This window comes from Xiphophorus hellerii, chromosome 20 (genome assembly GCF_003331165.1).
Source record: "Xiphophorus hellerii strain 12219 chromosome 20, Xiphophorus_hellerii-4.1, whole genome shotgun sequence".
NCBI classification, from domain to species: domain Eukaryota; kingdom Metazoa; phylum Chordata; class Actinopteri; order Cyprinodontiformes; family Poeciliidae; genus Xiphophorus; species Xiphophorus hellerii.
The window spans coordinates 4,153,615-4,163,553 of record NC_045691.1 but is presented as its reverse complement, the minus strand read 5'-3'; the positions used below and the strand labels follow the sequence as shown (position 1 = coordinate 4,163,553).

The following is a 9,939-nucleotide window of genomic DNA, read 5'->3' as shown; positions in this document are numbered from 1 at the left end:
TTTTTTATAAAATCACAACTTTGACTGGATTTCAGCATCTGGTTTCCTAACCTCTTCATACTGAATATCACTAAAATAATAGAGTTTTTTTTTTACATAACCTGTTTATTTTCAGAGAAAAAGCTAAAATAGTTTCAGTCACTCAGCAGAACCTTTAATCCATGTAAATAAAGAAAACTGGAGCGTTAGCAGGCTGTATTATATGTGTAATATTTTATTTATAATATTTTATTTATAATATTTGCTGCTGTTATGAATTATTGTTTCTGGAGATCCTGCCCAGGTTCCCAGTGGATTCGGATCCGTCTGAGGATAATCTGTCTGCTTTCTCACGGACTCAGAAACATCCTGACAATAAACGCTTTGTGAGCCTGACAGCCGATCCGGTCCGGTCCGGTCCGGCTGCTGATCCAGAAATGACCAACTAATTGCCAAGTTCTGAATACAGAAATACAAAAAGTTTTTTAATATTTACATCTATTGTTGAAGTAAAAGAGAATAAAATATCTTAAAATGGGTTCACACGATGTGAAAGATGCAGTGTTTATTTTTGTGTTATTATAAAATAGTGTTTAAATATAAAACTGTACATGAAGTTATGATCACGTGATTTATGATTGGCCTTCCAGTGGAAGAAATGCCAAACGTTTGTCTCCAGAGTAATTTAATGTTTTTAAAGCATTAATATTTTAACGTCTTTGTTTAAAACAAAGTGTATTTCTCTATAAAATGAATTTATTAAAATGTTCCAGAAAGTTGTTTGAAGTTCTGCAGAATACTGCAGGAATGAAATATGAAGACAAACTGCTGACGCGTCAGTCCAGGCTTACAAAGAATAATTTTCCTTTATAAATTATCTCCACAACATATTCAGCGTTTAATAAAGTTTACTGGAGTAAATCAACTCGCTGAGCCGACCCGACTTTCAGCTCCATGAGGGAACAAAGCCCGGCTTGTTTCAGGCGACCCACTTTAACCCACCACAGGATGTTCGGCATTTCCTGACTCAAAGCTCAAATAATCTCACGTTTCACTTTTAAAGATTCAGAAAGTCAAGAATTCAGTCGGGATTAGAAAGCTTCTTCTGACCCAAAGGTTCTGGATACCTGAGCCTCCTGGCCCATTTCAGTCCCACAGAGAACGACTGAAACCTGATCGATCCGGAGCGACACGACGCCGGCAGCCCGCAGGGGCCGAGAGCCGCTCCCAACAGAACCGGGCTTTGTCTGGACCGGGCTTTGTCTAGGCCACGGTGCAGCAGGAAACCTGAGCTGAACTGATACCGACCTGACAACGGGCTTTGTGCTCAGCCATCTTCTTCTTCTTCTTCTTCTTCTTCTTGTTCTTCTTCTGTCTGCCAAACCAACAGCAGCTTCACATTTCGACCCGCAGAGCAAAGAGAGGACAAAACGATCAGAACATTAGAAACTGAAACATTTAAACTTTCCACCAGATCAGGGTTAAAGGTCGCAGGGTTCCCAGAAACTAAAATAACAGAGACCATGGGAACCTGCTGATGGTTCCCCCTGCTGATGGGTCCCTCTCCCGCCTGGTCCAGGTGCGTTTTCTGGAACAGCAGAACAAGATGCTGGAGACGAAGCTGGAGCTGCTGCAGTCTCAGAGCGTGAGTCGCTCCAACGTGGAGCCGCTGTTCGAGGCCTACATGGCGGTGCTGCGGCGGCAGAACGACCTGGTGAACAACGACAAAACCAAACTGGACGGGGAGCTGAGGAACATGCAGGGCCTGGTGGAGGACTTCAAGCACAAGTACACACACACACACACACCCCCGCACTGCACATACAGACACACGCACTCACACACACATTTACGTGGCTATCTTTGTGGGGACTTTCCATTGACTTCCATTCATTTCTACAGCCCTAACCCTTATCCTAACCTTAACCAAAACTCAATTCACATCTTAGTCCTAAATCTGATCCCTGACCCAAAAACAGCGTTTCTCCTTGTGGGGACCAGGCTTCGGTCCCACAAGGAACAGCGGGTCCCCACAGTGTAGTGTCAGGAAAATGGTCCCCACAAGGTATTACAAACAAACACACACACACACCTACACACACACTCTGTCCTCTGTCTCCCTCAGATACGAGGAGGAGATCAACAAGCGAAACAACCTGGAGAACGACTTTGTCATCCTTAAGAAGGTCAGGCCATCATCATCATCATCATCTTCAGTAACTCTTTGAAGGATCTAAATTATTGAGTTACAGCCACATTTAATTTCCCTTTGGGATTATTAAAGTATGTTTGAATTTGAATTTGAAACTCGTTTCCTGTCCATTTCGTCTGTTGCTGCAGCCCGTTGGCTTTAAACCTGCTGGATTAGTTTAATATCACATCTTATAATATAGATTATATGAATTTTCTTAACTTTAAGAGCTTTCTAAGAGAAACATTTCCAGCAAAGCATCTTTTCAAATGAAAGTTTCTCAATATCTGAGCTAATATGAAAAGTATTGGTTCATTTAATAGCTGCTATTTTAAAAATATTTTTAAATAAATCTGCCTTTATGCTTCATGAAAACAAATCAATGAAGAATATTGACACCAAATCTATAAACTTTTCACTTTATCTCTATTCACAACAAACATCTCAAGACCAATTTATTTACAGCTACACAAAAAATAGTAATTTATACCAATACCTGTAATCGTTCAGACCAGAGGTCTTCAACATGAGGTTTCTGATTAATTACTGATCAATGTTTTGATTTTGTTATATTTAAAGATATGCATTGACATGAATCCAGCATGTAGAAATTGATATAGAAAGGCATAAACTATTATATTTCAGTCAGAAATGAGAAAAACTCATTATGTTAACATTCCTCCATTTATACAAAATAACAGCTGCAGTGGCATCAATAGTTGTTTATGTTTTCAAACTTGTGTTTAAAATAAGGAAGTTGTATATGAATGCAGAGTAATAAAACCTGCTTCATGTTTTATGTTTTATAGTCCATCACAACTGAACAGATCCAAATCTCCTGCAGATTTAGATTATCATCAGTATCAGAATACATTTTACCAAACCAGAGATATCTGTCCTCATTCCTTTTAATTTGATTTGACACAATCAGGAGATTTCAAGAAGACCGGGGTTTCTTTGTTTTTATTTCCGTTTGCTGCTCTAGTGCGGCCTCTAGTGGCTGCCTGAGCGCACTTCACTCAGAGCTTGCTTGACCCCTGGTTGTTCCGTCAGGCCTTCATTCGCAACAGGTCATGGCTGCTCTTTGTTTTGCTGCTAGTCCAGCAGGCCAAGCAGCTTTGGGTGTCAGGACAACACGGACCTGACAGCGACATGACCGGATATGATCACAGCACTTCTGCAAAGGCTGCTGGGAGTTCTGGTCATATTCGGTCCAAATGATTACACCAGAAATTCAACAAATGCTAATCACGAAGCTCTCTGTCCGTTTTGTGTAAAGTAAGATTAATGTGTAGATAAAAATAAACTTTTATTAAATTTGTAAAAAAAAAAAAAAAAAAGTTTCACGTCTTTGAGCAACAAGACTGAATCTGATATTTAAAACATCCAGACTGATGTTTTCAAGCATTTATTTTACTAAATTATGATAATTTTCTGCTTACAGTTTATGTAAAGTTGACAATTTATCTATGAATATTAAATACCAATAACAGACACATATTTTAATTCAGAAACGTTTGGTTAATTAGAAGTATGTTTGATACCTGCCGAAAGATGGTTCTTTTCAGAGGATGCTTTTATTCTGAAAAACCTTTCTGAACAGAACTCATTTTGATTCGCAGGTTTTAAACTTACCTTGTCCTTGTGGGTGACTGTTTGCAGGATGTAGACTCGGCCTACCTGGTCAAAGCAGATCTGGAGGATAAGGTTGGCGCTCTGACCGATGAAATCAACTTCCTGCGCAACGTCTACGAGGAGGTGCGGAAGCCTGTTAATGCCAGGAAAAACTTCATGTTTTCCTGTTTCTGATAAAAGCTTCACATTTTGTGAGTTCATTATTCTGTCCTTAAGTCTCATCATCAGAGTCAAAGCTAAAGGTGGACAGTCAGTTGGTCCATCCACCTAGCAGCAGCGCTAGCGTCTTCAAATCCTCTGCTCAGCCTGTAATATTAGAGTAATAAAGACAGAACACTGCAAAAACACAAACCATTATCCTGTAGTCCTTTCTAGTTTTAGCAGATTATTCAACACCAACACAGTTTTCCCATGTTATCAGTGAAAATATCTGCTGGCAAAGCTAGTACTTCTTCAAAAATATTAAGGAACTGTTGACCTGAACAGTTTAGTTAGTTTTGTCTTATTTCAAGTGTAATAATATATTAGAAGTAGAAATGAAACCAAAACTACTTGGTAATATTTAGTGTTTTTGCAGTGATGAAAACCTGTGAATAGTTAAGTTACGTTGTCTCTTATTGAAGCAGAAGGTTTCTCTGTGAACGTTTGGGTTTGTCGTGCAGGAGCTGCGTGAGCTGCAGGCCAGCATCAGAGACACGTCGGTGGTGGTGCAGATGGACAACAGCCGCAGCCTGAACATGGAGCAGATCGTCGTGGAAGTCAAAGCCCAGTATGAGGAAATCGCCGCCCGCAGCAGAGAGGAGGCCGAGGCCTGGTACAAGAGCAAGGTGCAGCCATGCCGCTTCCTCGGCTCGTCCAGCAGCCTGTCAGACCGTAGAGATGCAAAGTGACAGGCTGTCATGTTTCCAGTTTGACCAGATGTCGGTCCAAGCCAGTCAGTTTGGAGACGAGCTTCGCATCGTGAAGGGAGAGGTCGCCGAGGTCAACCGGCTGATCAGCCGTCTGCAGAGCGAGATCGAGGCTGTGAAAGCGCAGGTGCAGCTCATACTCATCCAGAAACACCTGATGAACATCCAGCACTGATTGTTTCTGGTGTCTCCTCATCAGCGAGCCGGATTGGAAAACCAGCTGGCTGAAGCAGAGGAGCGAGGAGAGCTGGCGGTGAAAGAGGCTAAAGCTCGAACCCGAGACCTGGAGGACGCTCTGCAGAGAGCCAAGCAGGACATGGCCCGGCAGCTGAGGGAGTACCAGGTGGGCCGCCAGCGGGAAGAGACGAAAAACTGCTAACGGAAGTCTAATCATTCATTTGTTGCCTCTGCAGGACTTGATGAACCTGAAACTGGCTCTGGACATCGAGATCGCCACCTACAGGAAGCTGTTGGAGGGAGAGGAGGACAGGTAGCAGACAGGAAGCACATCCACACACAAACAGAAACACTGAATAACTTTACAGTTGAAACAAAGACAGAGAAAATCTACGACTTGTCGTGCAGGAGCACGTAAAAACACAAAGAAGAGTTTTTGTCTAATTTTCTATGCAAATATCTTTGTGCATTTGAAATAACTTGTAAGAAACTTTCAGTTAGATATAGGAGTTTGTTTTAAATCAATAATTACCAGGTCTAGCTCCACTGGCAGATTTTTTTCACTTATCAGAGATTTTCTCATGTTAAAATCTGGCCTAGTTTTAAAATACAATTTAAAGAATCATTCACTTAAAACAAGCTCCTATATTTTACTGAAAAGTTTCTTCTTTTAGTTTTATTTTAAGTGAACTAAGATATTTGCACCGGAAACTAGAAAAAACTCGTTAGTATTTAGTGTTTCTGCAGTGAACGTTAGTGATGAGGTCACAGCTGATCGGCTTTACTGACAGATTATTGATCGTTTGAGTTTGATTCGTAACATCGAGCTGCTGTTTGTCTTCGAGTTTCATCATTAAGGACAGACTGACGGAAACTCTGTTTTCTGTGTCTTTAAATATTCACTCCAGAAAAATATGACAGTAAATTCATCATTAAAATATTTGCACGTTTTCATAAGCGATGATAATAAAGACTGGACTGTCGCAATGGATAAATGAGCGCCAGCAGCTGCCGGAATGAGAAATCCATCAGTTGGAAATAGAAGTGGCTAAGGATTTTATTCAGAATAAACCTGAGTTAATCACAAAGTCTCATTCCAGTGACTTTGAGAGGAAAGTGAAATATGACTGGAGTTTAATTTTTGTTTTTGTTGGTTCAGACTCGGGCAGCAGTCCATCCTGAACATCCAGGCCGTCTCCAGCCCCGGTACGGATCCACGCTGCTGTGTATTCACCAAGCCCGTGATCATTTCAGCAGCGTTTAACAAAAACAGACGTTTCATTTGTTTTGATTCTCTCCTGTTTCTCCAGTTCCTAAATACAGTAACGGCTACCAAAGCAGCAGCAGCAGCAGCTCTCCGGCTCCGAAGCTGCTCATCAAAACCATCGAGACCAGAGATAACTCCAGATACAGCTCCCACTGACTCCCATGCAGAAATCAGCAACTTTTATATAAAATATCTGATATTTAGCTCATATAAACTTAGAAATAGAACTGGGAAGCATGGTTTGTTATGGTATGTTTTAGTAGCACAACAATAATTTAGAGCAACTATTACTTAAATTTAACTCAGTAATATATGAAGAATATATACAGGAGATAAACTTAGAGTGTAATGACTGTTAGCTCCTTGGTAAATGAATTCATCTAATAATCATCTTTAGGCAGAAGTGTAATCATGGATTTGACTGAATTTATTTTAATTATCTGGTAATTCACAAATAAAAATAATTTTACAGGTGAGTTGTGCTTTTTTCTTAAATACATAGATACAATGTTAGAGATATTTAATTTGGAAACAGGGTGGTATTATCACTGATTTAATTCAATAAATGCAGTTATTTGATAAGAAAACAGATGATTTCTTCCTATAATCTGATGTAAGGGAACATTATTAGAGACAATAAATAAAATCTAAGAACACAAGGTCAGACTTATCTTGTTTGATAAATCTGTCATATTTTATCAGTCTACTGGTCCAAATAAATAACAGTATGTTGTAGATCACCGTTTTCAGATGATAAATCAATTAAATTATATGATCCATTTCAGAAATGGAGAATATTTTCTGTCCAACCCAAAAAATGCTAACACATGTACTAGTTGTGTAAATTATTCTCATCCTGAGACAAACTGTAAATATATCCATCCATCCATCTTCTTCCGCTTATCCGAGGTCGGGTCGCGGGGGTAGCAACTTCAGAAGGGAGGCCCAGACTTCCCTCCCCGGTCACTTCTTCCAGCTCCTCTGGGGGAATCCTGAGTCGTTCCCAGGCCAGCAGAGAGACATAGTCCCTCCAGCGTGTCCTGGGTCTTCCCCTCCTCCCGGTGGGACGTGCCCGGTACTCCTCACCAGGGAGGCGTCCAGGAGGCATCCTGACCAGATGCCCGAGCCTCAACTGGCTCCTCTCGATGTGAAGGAGCAGCGGCTCTACTCTGAGTCCCTCCCGGATGACTGAGCTTCTCACCCTATCTCTAAGGGAGAGCCCAGCCACCCTGCGGAGAAAACCCATTTCGGCCGCTTGTATCCGCGATCTCGTTCTTTCGGTCATGACCCAAAGCTCCTGACCATAGATGAGGGTGGGAACGTAGATCGACCGGTAAATCGAGAGCTTATGTAAATATAGTAGTATCGTAGTTGTATTTTAGGACTGAGATGAATTCAAGGAAAAGGTGTAACCATTAAGAAGTTGTTTAAATAAAATAAATCCTCCATGCTTTTTATTTTTATTTTATGCTTTGTTGGGGCAGCAGCATCAGATCCAGGGACTCTGATAAAGAAGGCCGGTTCTGCTTTGGTTCTGGTTCTGTTTAGGTTCTGTTCTGAGGATGATTGTTGGACCACTGGAGATGACGGTGAAAGAAAAGATTCCTTAAGTCATCACAAAATAAATAAATGAATTGTGAAAACCTTGAACGTCCTCTTCATGCGAATGCTTTACAACAGTGTGTATGAGGAGACCCCGCATCCTCATATGAGGACGTTACATTTTTGCTGTTCTGCACCATGATACTTAATTTGTAAGAATTTTGACCAATTGCCCTCATCTGGGGGCCCTGCCTGCACCACCTAGTGGTCTCATAATGAAATTACACTCATTTGAAAAAAAACAACATGGCGGGGATGACAGCTAACGTCTTTTACGGCAGCTCCCGACAGAAACATGGACAAGGTAAAAATCCTAATCAAATTTTATGATTGAAACTAGTTTATTTATGCACAATAATGTCTGTAGCTTCACGTGGCATGCTTATTTGATATATTTGAGTAATATTAGCAAGCTACAACGTCTGTAAACATGACGTACTTCTTTAAGGACATCAGGTCTACCTTCAGTGCAAAAACGTAAAATTTTTCCAAGAGCATTTGTGTTTATTTCTAGTCAAAATGTCTAATTTCTAGTCAAAATAAGTCTTATTACACTTAAAATAAGACTCATCCTGTAAAAAGTAACTTGTTTTTAGACAATCACCACTTGTTTCAAGCGAACTTTCACTAAAAAATAAGTAGAATAATTTGCCAGTGGAGCAAGTTTTTATTTCCTATTACAAGGAAATAGATTGTGCATTTTTATCATTACAGGGGGAATGTCCTTTTTGAGAGCTGAACGATTGCTAAATGCAATCGCAAATGACTCTGAGATTGAAGATTTGTCAGATGGTGAAGAGGATGATCCTGCTGTGGGTGAAATCGCTCCATGTGAAGCAACTGTGGAGCAACCTGATGATTCTGATTCAGATTATCAACCTGATGCTGCTGACATAAGTGAAGATACTGACAGCGATGTGAGTGAGCCACAATATAAACAACAGCATCTTGAGAATGATGGTGAGACATAACCTAATTCCCATGTTTTTGCTCCGTAGCACTTTATTTCATTCAGTTGAGTATATTGCAAATAAAATGTATTGTATTTTTATTATCAGAACCTGACCAGGATGTGCAAGGTCGCAGGGCAGGACCAAGAAATGGAAATAGAGAGTACTGGAAGTCTGCTCCATTCAACCCTGTCTTAGTCCCATTTCAAGGAGCTGATGAACAACAAGACGAGAGAGCAGATATGTCGCCGGTGCAGTACATGGAACAGTACGTTGACATAGAACTGATGAAAGTCCTTGCCAACTGTACAAATTCTATGTCATTAGCTAAAAGTGGGAAATCTCTCAACACATCAGTTCGCTATGACATGTTCGTAATGAAGTTCATAAAGTTTGCACTTTTCCATGCAAAAGCTGCACACTTTTATCTGCACTTTTATGTTTGTTGACAGTATAAAATAAAGTTTTGTACTTTGTTAACCAATGGTGTCTTCATTGTGAAAGTCTGGACAGAAAGCAGCGTAAATGTACATACTGTGAAACACAGATGTAAATAATAACATTGATTGAATGGTCTTATCGTCACACAGATAGACCCAATGTCCTCAGACGAGGACATTGGGTTTTGAGATAACCACTTATTGTAGAAAGCTAAAATTTCATTTTTAGGCTAATTGGGTCCTTATGATCCCAAATGACAAGGAAAAAATGTATATGCAAAAACAGACCCATTGTCCTCATATGAGGGCATTGGTTTTGACATAGTTCAAGAGCACATAGAAAGCTAAAATTTAATTTCAACTAAAATTAGGTCATACTAATCCCAAATAGTAAGGAGACATAAAAAATGCACATCAAACAAAAGTCCGGGTCTCAGGAGGTTAAGTCAGGTTTCTTAAGACCGCTGTAACACTGACAGCAACAGGAGATCCTGACTAACGTCACCAGCACCTATAGCACTCGGAAGAACTTTGTATAATATGCATTGCAACATTTAATTTCCGTTTACAATTAATAAAATATTTTGAATTGAAATTGAAATCATATCAATATTCACTATGATTGTGCCAGAATTATACGAAAAAGCTGCAAAAATCCTCAGACAATAATTTACAATTAATAAATAAAAGATATATGTGATTTTATGATGTTTTATTTCCAAGATACAGATAAGATATATGAACCGGCTGGGCGGTGAAATTCTTGGCAAAGTTTACAAAGTACCAAACA

The 9,939-nt window shown here is 40.0% G+C and overlaps 1 protein-coding gene across 2 annotated transcripts in view; it reads left to right on the top strand.

The window, feature by feature from the left end:
* The window catches only part of LOC116710617 (intermediate filament protein ON3-like), an 8,427-nt gene extending 1,794 nt beyond the window's left edge, over positions 1–6,633 (top strand). The window contains exons 2-10 of one of the 2 annotated variants that reach the window (XM_032549760.1): positions 1,559–1,767; positions 2,105–2,165; positions 3,833–3,928; positions 4,468–4,632; positions 4,724–4,840; positions 4,913–5,056; positions 5,127–5,203; positions 6,050–6,096; positions 6,201–6,633. In XM_032549760.1, the coding sequence (XP_032405651.1) occupies positions 1,559–1,767; positions 2,105–2,165; positions 3,833–3,928; positions 4,468–4,632; positions 4,724–4,840; positions 4,913–5,056; positions 5,127–5,203; positions 6,050–6,096; positions 6,201–6,313 (1,029 nt within the window). In that variant the 3' untranslated portion in view covers positions 6,314–6,633. Of the gene's footprint in view, positions 1–1,558; positions 1,768–2,104; positions 2,166–3,832; positions 3,929–4,467; positions 4,633–4,714; positions 4,841–4,912; positions 5,057–5,126; positions 5,204–6,049; positions 6,097–6,200 lie in introns of both variants that reach the window. The other variant, XM_032549759.1, reaches the window with a different exon arrangement.
* Positions 6,634–9,939: the final 3,306 nt, after the last annotated feature.